General features: G+C 46.9%; 1 protein-coding gene and 1 long non-coding RNA gene across 7 annotated transcripts in view; both read right to left on the minus strand.

Annotated features, from left to right (window-relative positions):
- Positions 1-1254: 1254 nt before the first annotated feature.
- Positions 1255-2613, minus strand: LOC121140508. Its single transcript, XR_005877384.1, has 2 exons — positions 2349-2613; positions 1255-2019 (listed from the first exon to the last, which is right to left on the minus strand). It is a non-coding gene; the product is annotated as an uncharacterized LOC121140508 (long non-coding RNA).
- Positions 2614-6313: 3700 nt separating this feature from the next.
- The window catches only part of Nphp1 (nephrocystin 1), a 43881-nt gene continuing 30686 nt past the window's right edge, over positions 6314-19508 (minus strand). For all 6 annotated transcript variants that reach the window (XM_013112417.3, XM_013112416.3, XM_005068596.4 and 3 more), the window contains exons 16-20: positions 17803-17902; positions 11970-12082; positions 10837-10910; positions 8035-8079; positions 6314-6774 (exon numbers count right to left, since the gene is read on the minus strand). In XM_013112417.3, the coding sequence (XP_012967871.1) occupies positions 6502-6774; positions 8035-8079; positions 10837-10910; positions 11970-12082; positions 17803-17902 (605 nt within the window). In that variant the 3' untranslated portion in view covers positions 6314-6501. The remainder of the gene's footprint in view (positions 6775-8034; positions 8080-10836; positions 10911-11969; positions 12083-17802; positions 17903-19508) is intronic.

The following is a 19508-nucleotide window of genomic DNA, read 5'->3' on the forward strand; positions in this document are numbered from 1 at the left end:
CTAGGCACAAACCCTCATATCAAGGCTGGATGAGGCAACCCAGGAGGAGGAAAGGGTCCCAAGAGCAGGCAAAAGAGTCAGAGACACCCTCTCTCCCGCTGTTAGGAGTCCCACAGAAACACCAACTAAACAACCACAGCATGAATGCAGAGGGCCTCACGCAGCCCTGTGCAGGCTCCATGATTGCTGCTTCAGACTGAGCCCCTATGAGCCTGCTTAGTTGATTCTGTAACATTTTTGCATGTATTTCCATTTCACGCACTGTTATTGTGTGTATATGTGTTTGTTAGCATGGAGGCTTGCCATTTTAGAGCAGTTTATCTTTCTAAACTTCAGTTTGATTTCTGGTTTGCATCTTATGCTCCCTGTTGAGATGGTTTGTCTTCCACTAGCTACAGGTAAATTTGCTGTTCCTTCCTGGAGCACAGTTATAATAGCTGCTTTGATGCCTCAGTTCCAGGAGCTACACTGTCTTGGACTTGTTATTGCTTGGATTTCTTCTTGTCTTTTGTTTTTACAGATGTTGGTATTTTCTCCGATCTTCAAAAATGAAGTGATTTCTGGATTGTCTCATGGGCATTAGGAGTCCTGGGATCTGAGTCTTGTTTAAATCTTATATTGAATATTAATATTTTGTCTTGTTTTATCAGACAGTGATCTTTGTGTCTCCTTTGGGCTGTGGTTTCAGTGTTGGTTCAGTTTTGAAGGTTTTGCAGTGGTGTGCTGGCCTTGAACCCACAACCAGCCTGGGATGCTCTAGCTCTTTCGTGTTTTGTTTATGGTTAGCTTTGGGGTGTACTCAGGTCATACAGACTATTCTTTTTTAATTCTTCTCATAAAATACATCCCTACCACAGCCTCCCTTCCTCCACTCTTCCAGTCTCCTCTCAAATGAACTATCTTATGGGGTGGGTGATCTTTTTGAGCAACCTCTCTGCTCTGATCTAACACCTTCTAGAAGCCAGAAGACCTCAATTTCCACCTTTATCTTGATCTTCTGGGTAAACCCAGTTTTTTCTTTTCTCTGTTATCTTGAGGACCAAGACCACAGTGAGACTGAAGTGGATGAGAATGTGAGCGCCCAGACGCTGGGGCGGGAGAGGTGTTGATATAAAAACACAGCTTTCACCTCAAAGGGAATAACAAACGTTTGTTCTGGACCCAAATTTGAGTGCCCATGGCCCAGGAAACACAGAGCTATGTACCCCCAGGTTCCACGTTTCACGAAGTCTTATAGCTGCAGAACAAAGAAAGTCATAAGTCAAGGTAATTTTATAATTCTGTAGTGGAAACAGCAGAGAAGTGAATCTCTCCTTCAGGCTTCAGATGCCGTCTCAGGATGTCCTCAGCTTCCGAGTTGGTGGAAGCTAGGGGTCTGCTAACTTAATAAATCCCAAAAGGGTTTTAATCTACTAATCACAGGATGTTAGGCCTGACATAGAAGGGGCAAGGAAATGCCTGTTTAAGGACTAAAGCTGAGAGACAGGATAAGACATAATTAGGCCGTGGGCCTGCGACATCCCAACCTTTCCATGTCACCGGAGTTCCAATCACTCAGTGTTTGCAGTCATGGCCATCTTGCCAGAATCTACTCAGGAGACAAATCACCTCTGGGTACGGGTGTGAGGGAGTTTCTGTGTCGGTTGAGGTGGCAAGACCTGCCCTAAATGTGGTGCCACTGCCATAAATGGGGTCTTGTGCTGAATAAAAGGGGAAAATGAGCTGAGCACCATCGTTCTTCTCTCTGCTTCCTACCTGCTGATGCGACGTGGCCATCTGCCTTATGCCCTTGCAGTCACGCTTTCCCTGTCATGACAGACTGTCTTTTCAAACTATGAGCCCAAACAAAGGAAACGCTTCCTTCCTTAATCTTCCTCTGTCAGTCATTTAGTCGCAGCGCTACGCATGCTCTCTGGTCCCTTGGGCTCTTTCTGCTTACCAGGCCAGGCACTGAAGGCTGCTTTTGGAGACGTCTTTGCATGCCTTGTCCAGCTCTGGGTTTCAGACGGCCTCTGTGTCCTGGTTGGGAGGTAGCAGGGGAAAGAAAATGGGAAAGTCAGGTGGGTCTGGTGGTTTATAGCTACAACCCTGGGCCTTGGGAGGCTGAGGTAGGAGGATCGTCACTCAAGGCCTATCTAGGCTACAGAGTGAGTTTCCCTGGCTACAGAGCGAAACCATAACTCAGAAAAAACAAAAACCAACCAACCAACCAAATAAAACCTACCAAAGAGATGAGAAAGGGAAGGGGAGAGGAGGAGAGAGAGACAGAGAGAAGGAGGGAGAGCAAAGGCCCCCAACAGTTAGGTAATACTTTGAATTCTGCCTGTCTTCCCCTGTTCCTCACTCACCGTGTTTGTTGGGTCCAGATCAAGGGTCTCAGCTCCACCCTGTGGGCAAGAGAAGGCAGACTAACCTTGGCTTGAGCGAGTGAGTGAATTCTCTGTAAACACTCACTGGGAGTTTCTCCCATTTATTTACTACTCCCTGTTTGTCCCTGACCCTTGGCCCCCGGCCGCCCTTAGGCCATGGGCTTCAGGAGAGCAGGAGAGCAAGAGAGTGGGAGTATTCTATGACTGACCACTGTGCTATCTTGAACACTGCCTGGCAACACGGAGGACCCCAACGAATGTGCTGAACGATGAGCTCTCTCATTTCTCCAATCAAAGACTTCAGAGAGAAATTTTCCCTCCTCCTCACTTCCCCCTCCTCCCTTCTCCTCCTCTCCCAGTTTCTCTTCCTTCTCCTCACCTTTCTCCTCTCGATATTTTGTTGTCTCCAGGCTGACCTCTGAGAAAGCACAAAGTTCTTCATTAATCTTTGCTGGCAGCATTAGACGCAGATGAACAGGGTAAGGTCCAAGCTGCCTTGTAGAGCGTAAGAGAGAGACCATGGCAGAGTGTGTTATCAAAGTCCCGAGTGTGAGCTGCATCCTGTTAATAATTTCCGTTTTATATTACTGCCTGCAGTCCACACACCCTCACTCAGTGTCAGTCACCACTGAGTCAGACGCCATAGGCCACCAGTGTCCTACCTGTGTGGCAGTTCGGGTCTGCCCTGGTCATTCACTTATCCCTTACTCCTCCTTCCCCAAGTTGATTTGATTATTGTACCAGATACCAGGAGCTCAGCTAAATTTCAACAGATAGTGCTATCCGGCTTATGTGGTACGGAAATGGTTTTGGGGTGTGAATGTTGGAGTTGAGAAGGCCCCAAGGTCAGATAGCATTTCAGAAAGGGAGTGCCCCGACAGGAATGTTTATGGTACAATATTGCTGGCTGCGCTGCCATGAGGCCATTAATGCCTCAGTTATGGAACTACTGGAATTGATTGAGCGTGCAAGTGTATGCACATGATACCCAGAGGGCATCCTCAGGTGTTTCCTACCTTGCCTTGCCTTTAGAGACAGTCTTTCTTTGGCCTGGAGTTCACCAAGTGGGCTACACTGGCCTTGCTAGCAGCATTTTCCATGCTGTTGCTGTACTTGGCACTTTTCTATGTGAGGACTGAACTCAGGGCCTCTTGTTTGTGTAGCAGTTGAGCTATGGTCACAGCCCAAACTGTTAGAATTTAAATGTCACAAAAATGAGACACCAGTGTAGGACCTCACAACCATCGTGCCCTCCTTTTTGAGGTTCTTTCATGTGGGTACTGGCTACTTGAGCATGCCGTAAGATAGCACTCAGCTTGGTAGGATAGTGGTTGCCCCAGCAACCTTCTGAATAAATAAGGGAGTACACAATGACACCCCTCAGATGTGCAGGCACCTGAGGAAGTAGGGTCCTGTCCCCACCTCTTTGTATTGAGGAAAGAGAATACACAGCAGTGAGCCAACAACAGGGCTGATCTTTGTGACTGCCAGAGAACTCCCCTGCCTTGGGATGCTGTGCATAAGAGGAAGTGCAGGCACCCTGCAGAGGATATCCTATCACACTAGAGACAGAAAAAGCTCCCAGGTGACAGCTCTGCCTCCCTATTGCTTTGTTGAGATGCTGGCTTTCCGAGATGCTCCTGGGATGGGCAGGCAAAGCTGCCCTGCTCATAGGGATGCTGTAGAGTCTGGAGACTCCACAGGAATCCACAAGACCATGGAGTAACCAAAGTCTGAGACTTCCTGCCCTCTAGCATCATCTCAAGCACCTAGACTTGGGGACCCCAGCAGACCTGATGTTAGAACACTCGAGCAGTGGCCAGAGGGGCTGAGGAAACAGCTCAGTGAGTACAGTGCTTTCTGTGCAAATGTAAGACCTGGGTTCAGATCCCTAGAGCCCACATAAATCTGATGCACTGTGTATCTGTAATCCCAGCACTCCTAAATTGAGTTGGGAGGCAGAAGCGAGAGAATTCCAGTAAGATCATAGTCCAGCTAGCCTAGTATACAGAGCAGAGAATAAGAGACCCTCCCAAAACGAGGTGGTCTAGGACTGACATCTGAGATTTTCCTCTGAGCATTATACACACACACACACACACACACACACACACACACACACACACACACACACACACAGACGCATGAATGCACACACATATGTATACATGCATGCATTTGTGCATGCATGCACACTCGAGCACATGCACACACACACATGCACACACACACACACACACATATGCACTCTAAAAGGCAGCAATAAAGATGCTGAGGAAGAACAGGCCTTGTGATTTAGTTTATACGGTTCTGCTGTAGGGAGCCTCCTCACCTTCCTGGGAGGCTCTGGGGAGAAGGCTTGTCCTGGCCTGCCTTGTCCCACCACTCCTCTCCCCTGCAGGCTTAACTCAGCCTGCTGCTGAGCCTGGCTTCTTGACACACATGCCCCAGGACTATTGCCAGGATGTTTTTGGCTCCTTGACAACCGTTTCCTGTTTTGGAAGCTAAAAAGTGACATTTAAAAAGCAAGAGAGGTTTTGCTGAAAAAACAAGATTCCACTGACTGAAAATGAGGAATTTCTCACGGGTAGGGGTGTGGTGCGTCACCCAGCCCTGCGCCCGTGCCCCCCCCCCCATATTCAGGCTGACTGGCCATATCTCTCCCTTTCTGACCCAGCATCACCCAAATTGGCTGTGGCTGTCCACTTTCCTCATGTGTCAAAAACCACGAAACTGTCGACAGGTGTCAGGTGTCAAGTCCTGACCACTTCTAATGAGCAGGGGAGACAGCCTCAGAGTTCTGAAAGCTGTCTTCCTCCCGGCCCTACATCCAGGGAAAGGAACTCGCCAGCATTTATTTTCATCCCAAATGTCCAGCCCAGGCCGAGAATAAGCCAAATAATTAAAACAAAAACCTAACTTTACAGTGGGTGTGGTGGTGAGGTGGTCTCAGGTTCCCTTCAAAATGGGCCTCCAGGAGGCTTGGGGGAGGGGCGACTCAAGGGCTAGGTAGGACAGAGTCCCTGGAGATCCTGTGCACATCAGACCAGGCAGGGTCCCCAGGGAACAGCTTCTGGAGAGACCCTGGGTGGGAGAGGAGACATCTAGGAAGTGTGCCTTAGAGTGACGGGCAGAAAGGTGTCGTTAACAGGCCCTTACTTGTGGAATATTACTTTAACTGTTTAATTATGTAAAGATGTGTTGCATTTGCTTCCCCTTGCCTGCCTAAGACACATGATTGGTCTAATAAAAAGCTGAATGGCCAATAGCTAGGCAGGAGAGGGATAGGCAGGGCTGGTGAGCAGAGAGAATAGGCTGGAGGAGAAATCTAAGAACAAGAGGAGAAGAGAGGAGAGAAGGAGGGAGAAAGAGATGGAGATCCCTGGAGTCAGCCAGACAACCACCAGCCAGTAGCAGACAGAGTAGGACACACAGAAAGAAAGTAAAAAGTCCCGAGGCAAAATGTAGATGAAGAGAAACAGGTTAAGTTATAAGAGCTAGTGGAACAAGCATAGACTGAGAATTCATAACTAGGGAGAAGTCTGTGTGTCATGATTTGGGAGCTGTTTGGTAGCCCATAAAAAAAGCCTGGCACACTCTTGCTGGCCTCTGAGGGCAGACGGGGCTCTCACAGAGAGGCACAGTGAGTGCTTCTCTTCAAGGCCAAGGTCCCATGTGTCTGTCAAATCTGAGGCCAGGAATCCTGCCTGGCCTGTACTAGACAAGTACTCTACCACCGAGCCCAGCCCTTGAGCACTAAACTTTCATCAGTCTTATGATTTGGAAATATCTCCTCCCAGTTGGTGAATTATATTTTCACTCTCTTGGATAATCACAAATTAGTCTTTGATAAAAAAAAAAAAACTCTGCTTTCATAGACATCTGTACCTTCAGCTTGACACTTTAGTGTTTTGAAAAAAAATTCAAACTTAGATATAACAATATTCATTATAAAATGTATTTTATTGTTTTACATACAATAAAATATTAGATATTTCTTTGAAAATATAATTTGCACACAAAAGAATACGACCTAAGTTCTAACCAGTCCATTTCTTTTGGTTCTGTTATTTGAGCCAAGTCATCATGGGAGTTCGTGGGGTTCAGTGGGAAGCAGGAGCCATGGCCACCGTCAGGCTGAGTTCTTTCTTATTTCTCCCAAGAAGTCGTAGGTCTGCTCTGAAAGGTCAAATGGTTCATGAACCCCATCTGGTGATAGCAGAGCTTTCAGGGAACCCTCATTCTCTCTGCTCTGCTTGAGGAAGTCAGCAATGGCTTTCCATCGAGCAGCCTCCGTTTCTTCTTCTGCCCATCTGAATGGGGGCAGCAGTGTTGAATGCAGAAGAGGGAGCACACAGTCATGGTAGACCAGGAGGAACTCGGCCTTCAGGAGCTCTCTGTCTCGCTGGGAAAACATCACCACAAAGGAACTATGAACGGACTGGAATCATCACTCGCAAAGTGCAAAATCCTGTGAGTTGTCAGTTAAAAAGCCACCCAGGAGTAGGACAGAGGACCTAGCAGGGAATGGGCTCTGAGCTGTTGGGAGTGAGAGTCACTGTGGAGTAGAGCTTAGTGGTTCTCCCCAAGAACTCTGCAGCGGCTCTGTGAGACCGGGGTGTCTCCTAAGTGCCACTGAGCATGTCACGTGCTCTGTCAAGGAGACCAAAGTGTTGCAATCTACGTTAGTCTTACACACACACATACACACATACCCCACAATGCAAGGTGTCTATGTAGACTTAGCTGGATTGTGGTATACCAGAAAGAACTGTCTCAATGTCAGAAAGAAATGGGGCTGGGCATGGTGGCACATGCCTCTAATTCCAGCACTCAGGAGGCAGAGGCAGGCATCTTTTCATGAGTTCAAGGCCAATCAGGCCTACTTAACAAGATCCAGCCCAGAGCCCTCTGCACTCAGCGGCAGTGTGGTGCTCTGAGATCCCCAGTCTGTGAGCCCCAAGCCAGGTGGGTCCTCTCTGGGAGGGTCTAAGCCCCAGGACTGATGAACCCTCACTCCTCCCCAGTATCTCTCCTGCTTGGTCCTCTTTTCTCTAGATCCTACAGAATGCTTGCCACTTCTCTTCTTTGTTTTCATTTTGAGTTAAAGTCCTGGATAGTAAGACTTTAACTCCGCACACAGCCGACTGCTCATGTGGAGTGCCCATGCACACCGTCTGTGTGAGGCGGCACCTCACCCGCTGCTGTTCTAGAATGGTGCAGAACTGCAGACTGGGTAAAACGCAGTGTTCCAGTGTGCGGAAGCTCAGGTAAAGACACCAGGGCTGTAATTCCTGCTCCTGCCCCAAGGTTTAGGCTCTTTTCCTTTTTCGTTCTTTTTTTTTTTTTTTCATCTTACAATTGTAGTAACACAGAGCTCTGGGCTTTCACACACAGTCTATGGCAGCTTTTTCTCGATGACAGTAGCCTCCCTGTGGGAGAGACAATTAGCCTTACAAAGCCTATCTAAAGTCACTGCCTGGTCCTAAACAGAAAACGCCCGTTGAACTTTCTGTGTAGTGGATTCTGGCAGTAACATCCCCCCTCACTGGTCCAGACCAGCCATGCCTGGCTAGACCCTGTTTCTGCAGCCACATAAGGCCGAGCCAGGCCTTCCCCTCAGCGCATCCCACCACCTTACAAAGCGTGGGAAATCAGTCGTTACCTTTTCTGATCGCTTTAGTGTGCTTTCTTTCTCGGCCCATGAACTCTAAAGATGAAAACAGAAATGCTGTATTAGTCAGAGCACTCACAAGCCCTGGCAGCACCTTCTGCAACTTCACCCTGTAGTTAAAGCTACGGGCAGGGTCAGGATTGCTGCACAGTGACACTGTCAATGGCATCTATTGCCAGCAATTCAGAACCAGCCTGACAGGGAGGGCAGGCACATCGGTAAAGGACACCTCAGAAACCTGTGGCTATTACAAGGCAAAAACAACTTACAAAAAGAACGGGTAAGGCAAATGCTTGTGCCAACCACACACAATGCCTAGAAGTCATGAACTTCCAAGGTGAGACAGCAACAAAAATAGGAAGCCCTGACAAGTACCCCAAGCCAGAGACTCTGCCTGACACACTGGTGACAAGGGGTGGGTGGGATGTGACAGACAAAGTCAGTTTGCAAGTAGACATTTCCAGCCTGTCCACAGGCTTCACAAAAAGCTTCTTTAAATAGAGAAGCCGGAGATCAACGGATCTCACACAAGGATGAACTTGACCTTGGCAGTGCAAGTCCCTGACAGTCCATAAGGCTGGGGGAATGTGCCCAGCCTCTAGGCTGACTGTCCAGGGCCAGTTTTGTGTATATCTGTAGGTAACTACCTAATGGTACCTAACTCAACAGGTAAGCAGAAAGCTTCAGCCCTTCCTGGGCAGGGCAGTGCCTGGTGCCTATGGTTCCATGGTGCTGAGACAGGGACGCCCGACTCCACCCCCTGGAGAAAGGATGTGCTGATGGGCTGACCATGAAGTGTTGGTATGGTCAGGGTTATTACTGACTCCTGGGACTGTGACATCCCACCCTATTAAATTGTACCTACTGCCTTTAGGTTGAGAGAACCCTTCCAAAGCCACAGCATTTTACAGCAGGTCAGGTGTCATTATTATTAAAACACTAATCACAAATTGAACTCAGCTAAGCAAAGTCAGAAGACTCACATACTTCAAATGAAAATCTATAAAGACAATATGGCTCATTGTGAACACCATTTGGTAACTTAGACTCACTGTCTGGAAATTGCCACTGTTTTTCAGTCAGGTACAAAGACTCCACCTTAGCTTTTAGTCCACAGAAAGTAGTACAGGATTTCACACAGAAGAACTCGGTGGGGATAGAAAGCAGATGTCGGGGAGTCACTGCCACCTCACCAAGACCCAATCCTTTCCTTCTGAATCAAACTGAAGCCTAGCTCCACTCCCCTCCCCCACCTTCCCGGCAAGTTAAGAGCATCACATGACTGGTTCTGGCCAATGAAATGTGATCAGGCTCTTGAGACAAAGACAGTAAAAATGCTAATTTCCTGAGGGGCAAACAGCAAAGGAGAAAGCTCCTCATTCCAGGTGGCTTTCATCAGCCTTCACCCTTGGGTAGCTACAGAATGACGTCATGCTGGATGGTCACCAGGAGTGAGAAGCAATCCTTTTCTAAAGACACCCTACCCCAGGCTGCTTCTCAGACCTCCATTGTGAAGCCTGACTTGGAATGCAGGCCTGGCCCTTTACCTCTTCCAACTCCCTCCTCCTGCATTGGCCAAGACCTCAATTTGCTGGTCCTGTTGTTTGGTCTCTCAGACTCCAATATGAAAATACTCTTGTTCTGCTGTCTCAGGTCCCTCTGATATTAAAGCTAGCAAAGACATCTTCAACCAGAAAAGCCCACTGTTCTAAAGGTTGTGCCACGAGATAGGATTGTAACCAGACCATGGCTTCCCTTTGGGAGATCTACTATGTTCTTCAAGAAAGCTGTGTTCAAGAACACTGGACACAGTTTACTTCACGAATAAAACCCCACAAAACTGTCCTCAAGATTCCTTTTGGGTCTGTTCTAAAATTCTTTTACCTATAAAACAAAGAACCTATAAAGGGAGCCTATGCCTTCCTGTCTCATGACATGACTCTGCAACATTTTCAACTGACATGGCCACATCCTGCACATGTGCTGTTCTGCCTCTCTGCACTGCCGCAAGAATCATCCCTCAGTGAAGCATCCTGGTCGCACACCACTCCCTTGCTCTCCACATGCAGCCTCTGATCTTGGCCACCGCAGCCCCTTCATGTACATCACACCAAACCGGATCCAATCTACCTCAAAAGGTTTCTGCTAAGCCTCTCACACCTGTGACATCATCCCTGTCAGCAGGTCAAACTGTGGCCCAGCCTTTCCTTAGGTCCCTCTCACCTAAAGATCTTTAATGAGACAGAGTTCTGATCATCATTTGCTGCTTTCATTAAATCTGAGGCCTCCAAAACAAATTTGGCCATGGCACCTACCATGTTATCTGTGTATGAGCCTTGCATGGTCACAAGGCTTCTCTCTTTGTTGACCTTAATCCTTCAGGTTGAGACACATAAAACAGTGGTTTTGAAAATTCAAATTCAGCTGAAAACTGGAGATTTCAAACTGTTTATTTTGACAATCTCTGCTATTTCTGACAGCACAGTGTGCTGAATTCAGTTAAAAATGCTATGTAAGCCCTGACTATCCTGAAAGCTCAGCTGACTGACCACCGATGGTGCTGGAGTTTCGTTCTTAGAGCACCCTCCTGGGCATCTCACATGGAAGAACATACCAGGTAGGAAAGTACAGTGCTGAACTCAGCAGTCTCCCACCGCCACTGCATCAGGAAGGTAGCCCCTGGGGAGTGATATTCACCATGCTTGGAAGGATGAAGCTGAGTCAGCTAGACAATGAACAGGGACTGGGAAATACCGGGCTACCGCAGGTTTCATCATGGCACGTGGTACCCACCCTGAGAGCATCCATCACGTCCGGCTGCTCCAGGAGCATAGGGAAGGTGGCCAACACTGGATGACTAACTAAATCTGAAACACAACAGGAAGAATTCGATTTTACTGTATTTGATCTCAGTATATCGATTCGGGTTAAAATTATTATGCTAATTATTTGCTGGCAACACCACTTTTCACAGACTTTGACCTCCAGGAGGGTGCAGAGGCTCAAAGCTGTCCCCTTTGATCTCACTGTGTCTCTACATCTGATTTTAGGAAGTTCTGAAATGAGGAGTCCGATGAGGGTGGCCACACTGTGTCTTCTGTAGAAGGGAGTGTGGGAGAAGATGGGAGGGCAGTTAGGATGCCTGTGTCTAGCCCTTCTACAGAGACACCTAAGCCCATTCACAGGTTCATTCATGGGCAGGGCTCTTGCCCTGGTTACCTCTCAAAGACCCTTCCTCTTAATACCATCACAGAGGCAACACTCTGAATCAGAAATTATTCTCTCACCCCCCCCACATATCTAACCCCCCTGCTTGGGTTTCATCTTTGATATTATCTGTTCATAGAAGCCTTTCTTCTTGCTACATATTAGTTCAGGTCTTCTTGGTGCATGCTCCCTCTGTCTATTTTCCTTATGACTAATTATTCTAAAAAGCTAAAGGGAATACTTGTGCTTTTTATTTGAAGCCTGGTTGTTCCATTAAGGTGAGTACAACTATACTTTTTTTCATTCATCACACAATGGCACAACATCATATACCCAGCAGGCAACAGGTATCTGGGCACTTACTACTTTCTAGAGTTCTGGTGAAACACAAAAGAATTAAGATGATTTACTTAGCCGGGCGTTGGTGGCGCACGCCTTTAATCCCAGCACTCGGGAGGCAGAAGCAGGCGGATCTCTGTGAGTTCGAGGCCAGCCTGTTTCTACGTAAGCTCTGGATCTTAAAGCCCCAGAATGGAAAAGAAATGGGAAAGAACAGAATACACAAGAGCTCACAAAGCTGTCCCCAAGTCTCTTGTTGACCCCAGTGCTATCTAATGTCTTGTCCACGTGCCACATCTGTAGGCCGGAGATACAGGCTGGCACAGAGTACACACCTTCAAGGTTGCAGCATTAACACACAGGAAAGATCCCAAACTTACCAGCACTTTGCAGATTTGTCCTGTCTCTCAGGAGCACATCTCCAAGAATTTGTCGGTAGAATATCAGCAAGTGAGCGGAGCACATACTCCCCACCAAGGTTTCCGGCAGCAGACTAACAGGACAAGAAAGGCGTTCATTACCAGACCCCTTCAACCCAACCTCCCGGGGTTTCTTCCATATATTACTTGAATGAACAGTTCCAAGTTTTACTTTATTATTGGGAAAAAACGATTTTACCGTTTAGAGGAGAACTTACACACAACTTGGGCACATTAAACCAGAGATAAGTGGCCCTCGGATGTGGGTTCATGTCTCAGCTTCCATGCTAGCGCACACACCCATGTTAAATGTCAAGTAAAAAGGAAAGCCATTACTGCGTTGTTTTGGAAAGGGACTAGTGAGCTACAAGCTGGAACAAAAGCATGTGGCTGCCAAGCCTGGTGTGGTGGAAGAAGAGGAAATGCCAGTTCAGACTGTTCATGGGGTGGGTGGGACACAGGAGGTGTGACAGGTCTGAACTGAATGCCGACTTTGCTACTTCCTACCAGTCAGACGAGGGATCAATTAATCACTCTCTGTGTGCTTTTGTTTCTTTATTTGTAGGATGCCAAGAGAAATACCCGAATTTCAGGTTACCGAAAGAATTAAAATGAAGTAAGTGTAGCATTTAATATAGTGTCTAGTACATAGCAAGGGCTTAAAAATTTTAATATTGAAGTTTAGATAGTATCAGTTTAAGATAGATTAGTATAGCTTTTGGGTGTAATATGTAAAAAATCTCCATGGTAAATACACACATACACACACAAGTGTGTAAGCAAATATACATAATCTACAGACTATATACAAATGGAAAGGGAAAAGTATCAGTGCCAAAAAAATCAATTAAACAAGAAAAGAAAACAATATGAAAAAAAGCTACAAGACATACAGAAAAAAGTAACAAAAGTGCCAAAATGAGTGCACTCCCCATAAGCAACTATATTAAATGTAAGTGGATCAAAACTCCCCAACCAAAATGTATAGATTGGAAGAAAGAATTTAAAAAGATAAGTCCAGCTATATGTTATCTACAAGAGGCTTGCATTAGACTCCAGAAAAACATAATTCAAAGGTTACAAAGGTGGTTTCAATTTTTATGACTAACCCTTCATTTTAATATCTGGTAAATTTTAGAAGGGAATGGGTATGACCAATGGGCTGGTGTGCAGGAGCAAAGGAGTCCGCAGGTAACTAGCTTCATGGAGTGTAGATGAGCGCCCCCAACCACTCCCTATCCCTGCATTCCTAGGGTGTCTTACCATAGTCATTTGCATTATTTGGTTCACTGAGGATGCAAAAATACTGATTTGGTATAATTCAAGCTAGATTTCATGGATTTACTGCTGAGGACCACTTACAGTACCCTGATGACACCATACCCTGTATGTTCATGCTGTGACTCCCAACGGTATTCTCCATCTGGCTGTGGTCTCTGTGGGCAGTGCTCCATGGTGTGCCAAGACAGGGCTCATGCTGAAGACCTGTCAATGATTTTCCCAGGGGAAGGGGTGGACCCTTCCTTCCTTCTGTTGCCTGCCCCCTTTTCCCTACAGATCTATCTGCTCCATCTGTCTGGAAGGCGTGGGTACTGCCTTAGTGTGGGCACTCCTTTCCTTCCACCGTGCTTCTGCTTGAGGCAATCGTACCTTATTTTCTTTCTTAGAAATTTTCTCATTTTTTTCCAAACCTAAGATGACCAGAAAGTTCTAAGATGCTAAAGGTTGAGTCAAAGAAGTGAAAACAGGCTTGACTCTAACTCCATCTGGAGATGAGCACACAGGAACAGAGTGCTGGAAATGCAATGAATGGGTTCAGCAAGGAACATTCTTGCTGTATTTTTAACAAGAGGAAACTAAGTTAGAGAAGGGATTGGAACGCATCAAATAGATGAAGGAAAGTAACTCCATAGGAATTTATACAGACAACTGCTCTGGACCAATGTTTCCTGATACGCAGAATCCCAAGAGCCCAAACTCAGAACTCTCTCTCCTTAGGACCTCGGAAGGATGCCTTTGATCAACGGAATCTAGTTAAACCCTTTTGGAAAATGGCTCTAAGTGGGGGTGGGGGTGGTCTAAGGCTTTAATGTCAGCACTCGGGAGGCAGAGGCAGGTGGATCTCTGTGAGTTCAAGTCCAGTCTGTCCTACACAGTGAGTTCCGGCGACAACCAGAGATATATAGTACAGAGACCCATCTCAGAAAAGAAAGAGAAAGAAGGAAAATGGGACAAGTGTTGATGGAGCTGAACATGTCAGGCAACAGGCTCACCACAAACTGGGGCTAGGGACCTAGGGGGCAGGGTCCTTCCTTATTCGAAGAAACTGGTTCAAGAGGTGGGTCTTAGCTGGGTGGTGGCAGTGCACGCCTTTAACCCCAGCACTTGGGAGGCAGAGACAAGAGAATCTCTGAGTTCAAGGCCAGCCTGGTCTACAGAGTGAGTTTCAGGACAGCCAGGGTTACACAGAGAAACCCTGCCTCACAAAACCAAAAAAGGTAGGTCTACACTTTGTATTTTCATGTCTTCTGATAGACAAATGACACCTAGGACAAATACAAGAATGCTGGATGTGTGAGAGACTACAAGCAAGCTGGAGCTGGGGCTCGGGTAAAAATGAGCACCAGTGAAAACTTCACACTGGGCTTCTCGCCAGTGGCTGAGTACCTCCACTGTGTGAGCCCTACTGTGTGTGCTCCACTGTGTGAGCCCTACTGTGTGTGCTCCACTGTGTGTGCTCCAGTGTGAGCTCCACTGTGTGAGCCCTCCTGTGTGAGCCCCACTGTGTGAGCCCTCCTGTGTGAGCCCTACTGTGTGTGCTCCATTGTGTGAGCCCTACTGTGTGTGCCCCACTGTGTGTGCTCCTTGGCATAGTGGAAAGAGCACCATTAAGCATCTCTCACCACTGAGAACTGTAGTTAAACATGGGTGAAGCTGGTTAGCAGGGAAGGTGGAGTTAGATGTGGGATATACTTTGAAAGGGAGAATAATGAGTGTGGTGTCACCACCCTTCTGGAACCCAAGGAGAGTGGCTTGTCAGGGAAGTGAGGATGCTAACCAGGACAGGCCTGCCTGTCTTCACTTCCCTGGTGGAGAAGCTTGGAGGAGCATGTGTAGAGCTCACTGCTGGTGCCTACAGCACAGGTCTCACGGCCCAGAAGCCTCTGGCCCTAGAAAGTCCATGGCCTGGTTTCCATGAGACCCAGCCAGTGCTTGGATTACAACAAGAGGGGGCTCAAGGTAGAGGGGAATTTCAAGACACGGTTCAAGCCTGTGGGTCTAAAAGAAAACTACACACAGCAGACAGGTAGGAGAGGCTGGGGACACCGGGAGTGAAGTCCCTGAGAAGCACAAGAAGACACAAGCAGGAAGTCATGCCACATATCCATTTCTATGCCTACTGTGTGCTGCATTTAACACCCTCTGGTGGGTCCCTGATATCTGGGGGCAGGGACTTTTGCCCATGACCCTACAACACAGGACAGTGTTTAGAGCTTCAGACAGATGGCTGCCTTACTGACCTCTGTGCCACACAGGCCAGTTTGATTCGGAGACAGTAAAGAGTATCTGAGATGCAGAATTGGAGCCAAGAAAGCAGCATTAAGAGCTGTCCCTGACAGCCACTGGTGAGCCCTGGAGGTCTGGCCACAGGTGAGTGGTAGGGAGCAGCAAGAGGGAAAATGATGACAGACAGGATTTGGCTTTTCTTTTATGAAGGCTGCTACTGTGAGTTTTTGTTTTCTTCACCTTGAAAAAGAACAACTTTTCAAATAAGATTGGCCAAAAGTGGGGAGGGTGGATTAGAGGTTCTATGGATATCTCGGGAGAGAAAAAGAAAGCCAAGAGTAAGTAATATCCACGAACACATTATTAATGGTTGCTGACAGACTGGACTGTAAAGTACACCTCACATTTAAGCACGAGGCTAGAACAAGGTCTGTCTGGACTCACAGCACAACCTGGACTGAAAACAGTTCCTGGGGGCAGTCCAAACCGTCTTCCACTCCCTACTTCATTAAAATTTTTAAATATACTCACTTGGTGTGTGCAGAGGTGTGTGCACGCCATAGAACGCAGGGGAAAGAAGATGATCTTTAGGGGTTGTTTCTCTCCTTCCACCACATGGACCCTGGGGATCACACTCAGATGGCCAGGCTCGACAGCAAAGCACATGGACCTGGCGAGCCATCTTTCTGACACTCTTCCCCACTTCCTGTTGACTGGTGAGCAGTAAGCAGGTCCTGGCCGGGCTGTTCTATGCAGTAGGCTCTGCCCTATATGCCTTCTTCCCTTCCCCTGGCTCCCTATGTGTCCCACAGTCACTTCCCTTCAGCCCTTCAAAGCCTATTTAAATTCCCTGATCTTACCAGCTAACACACATGCTCATTTGAACAAATGTCGGAATTGCATTTACATTTACCAATGCATAAAATAATATTAGCACACACAGTGAGCGCCTCTATGTTTTGGTGTGTCACGCATTATAAATGTGGGCTAATTGCTTTTATATACTTCCTGTTATTAAATCTCATTACAGCTCTATAGGGCTGACATTAAAGAGATCCCAGAAGAGATGCAGGGCAGTGAGGGAGGCATTGGTAGACCTGAGATGCTACTCATGTAAGATCAATCTCTCAGAGGAAATCCAAATTAAAGCAAGGGGCACACATTTCCCACATTTAGAATGGGCCATCCAAAGCAAACAGAGAACTGTCGAGAATGCACAGTACTTGAGACCCTGATGCTTTGTTAGTGACAGTGTAAATGGCACGGCCATACGGACAGCAGTCTGGCAGCTTCTTATCATGTAAAACAGTACTGTATGAGCTAGCAATCCCATTCCTAGGTATTTTACCCATAAGAAATGTAGACATGCACAGTATGCAAATATTATATGCAAATATTTAGACAGTTTTATTCCTGACTGATTAGATCTAGAAACATGAGGTAACGCATGGATAAGCCAAAAGTATCCTCTCTACCAAGAGCAACACCATTTAGAATGAAAAGAACCAAGTTACCAACACACCCACAGCATGGCTGAGCCTCCAGTGCATTTCACTGAGTGAAAGAAACCAGATTCCAAGTCTATGCAGTACCATTCACGATGGTTTGGAAAACACAGATGTGTTAAGGAAGAAGACATATGAGTGACTGCTTGAGGCTGGGGATGAGGAGCCCAATGACATGAGAGAACATTTTTTTTTATTTTAAGAGAGAATGAGATGTTCTCCATCTTGCTTGCAGGGGCAATTACATCATCATGTATATTTGTCAAGACTTGAGAACTGCTTGATAAAAAGGTAATTTTACTACACATGAACTAGGCCTACACCTGACATGGAAAAGAAGGATAGACTGGTAAGCCCCATCTACTCAAGAGTGTCCACATTATCTGGCATGGTATCTATCACCTAAAAATCTAGGTGTGTGTACATATATATATATATGTAGCAAATGTGTGCAGGCACCCATGGAGGCCAGAAGAGGGGCACTGGATTCCCTGGAGATGGAGTGATGGATGTTTGTAACCTGCATGACACGGGTGTTTGTTTGGAACCAAACCCAGGTCCTCTGGAAGAGCAGCAAGTGCTCTTAGCCCCTGAGCCATCTCTCCAGGCCTTACATCCACCATTTGAGCTAGCTGGAGAGGTCAATCGAAGCTGTATTACTATTCTGCGGCCTGTCTGGATTTTGGCAGAGTACGCAAGGAGACAAAGAGCAACTGACAAAAGTCAACCAAGAAGCCCCCCACCCCAGTCATTCCCCAAGAGAGGCCACATCAGCCACTCACCTGAGCATGGCCCTTGACCTCCTGTTCAGAGACCGCAGTTTCACCAGCAGCTGAGGCTGCCTCCGCATGCTTATCATCTGACGGAAAACACTGCCCTGTGCTATGAAGACATCAAGAATACGGAGACAGTTTAAGTGCTTGGGACAGTGTTCATTTAAACAAATAGTCAATGAGAATCTACAGCCAGTGGTGCTGGATTACATGAAGGCCAGCTTCTGCAAGCCTGTCTTGACATGAATGCCTATGTGTCTCCAGAGAGCACCTAGCTGACAAAACATGCTTGGCTCCAGATAGACTCAACAGACCCACAGACTCCAAAGCCTAGTCTGTCCTGAAAGGTGGGACCCCACACTGTGGGGCAGTGGCAAGGGTCTGGAGCACCAAGCCAGGACCAAGATGGTGGAGGAGAGCCAAAGTACTGCGTGTCTGCTGGACTCACGCTCTATGAGGAAGGACTGTATCTGTCTTACTGTCCATTTTCCTGCTTCTCCAGCACACTGCTGGGTAGATGGTATTCCCTCAGTTTCATTCGGAAGGCAACTTGGAATGCATTCAAATATCCTTTGAGTTAGTTTTTACTGTTCATTCTACACTTGTCACATGTATCATGCTGGCAATTTTATGTCAACTTGACACAAGCTTGAGTCATCTGAGAAATGGGAACCTCAGGTGAGAAAATGCCTCTATAATATCAGGCTGAATGCAAGCCTGCATGGCATTTTCGTATTTAGTGATTGATGGGGGAAGATCCAGCCCATTGAGGGTGGTACCATCCCTGGGCTAGTGGCCCTGGGTTTTATAAAAAAGCAGGCTGAGTAAGCCATGAAGAGCAAGTCAGTAAGCAACACTCTTCCATGGCTCCTGCCCTGTTTGAGTCCTGCACTGACTTCCTTCCATGATGGTCTCCTGTGGTGGTTTAAAAGAAAATGGCCCCGAAAGGGAGTGACACTATTAGGTTTGTCCGTGCTGGAGTAGGTATGTCTTTGTTGGAGGAAGTGTATCACTGTGGGGGTGGGCTTTGAGGTCTCCTAGGCTTAAGCTATGTCCAGTGTGACAGTTTACTTCCTGTTGTCTGAGGATTAAGATGTAGAACTTGGGTTGGAGAGATGGCTCAAAAGTTAAGAGCACTGACTGCTCTTTCAGAGGTCTTGAGTTCAATTCCCAGCAACTACATGGTGGCTCACAACCATCTATAAAGAGATTTGGTGCCCTCTTCTGACATGCAGGAATACATGGAGGCAGAATGTTGTACACATAATAAACAAATCTTAAAAAAAAAAAGATGTAGAACTCTCAGTTCCTTCTCCAGCACCTAGGCTGCCTGCACACCACCATGCTTCCTGATATGATGATAATGGACCAAACCTCTAAACTGTAAGCCAGCCCCAACTAAATGTTGTCCTTTATAAGAGTTGCCGTGGTCATGGTGTCTCTTTACAGCAATAGAAACCCTAACTAAGCCAAGCATCAATCCAGGTCCAGTAAAAAGGAGCTGAGACAGGGTCCCCATTCTTCACAATTTCCTACCATAGAGTCTCAGATGTGTTAACAAAAACAAATACTTAGAAACAAGTGGCTTAATTCCCACACTGATGACACATTAAGGACTGTGATTCCAAGTGGAAAGTGTATCTTTCAGGATACAGCTGCATTCTCACTGCTCCACTGCTTGCTTCATCTTTAAGGAAAGGAGGTTTACAGTTTGG

The sequence above is a fragment of the Mesocricetus auratus genome, unplaced genomic scaffold (assembly GCF_017639785.1).
Source record: "Mesocricetus auratus isolate SY011 unplaced genomic scaffold, BCM_Maur_2.0 Super-Scaffold_100004, whole genome shotgun sequence".
Classification (NCBI taxonomy): domain Eukaryota; kingdom Metazoa; phylum Chordata; class Mammalia; order Rodentia; family Cricetidae; genus Mesocricetus; species Mesocricetus auratus.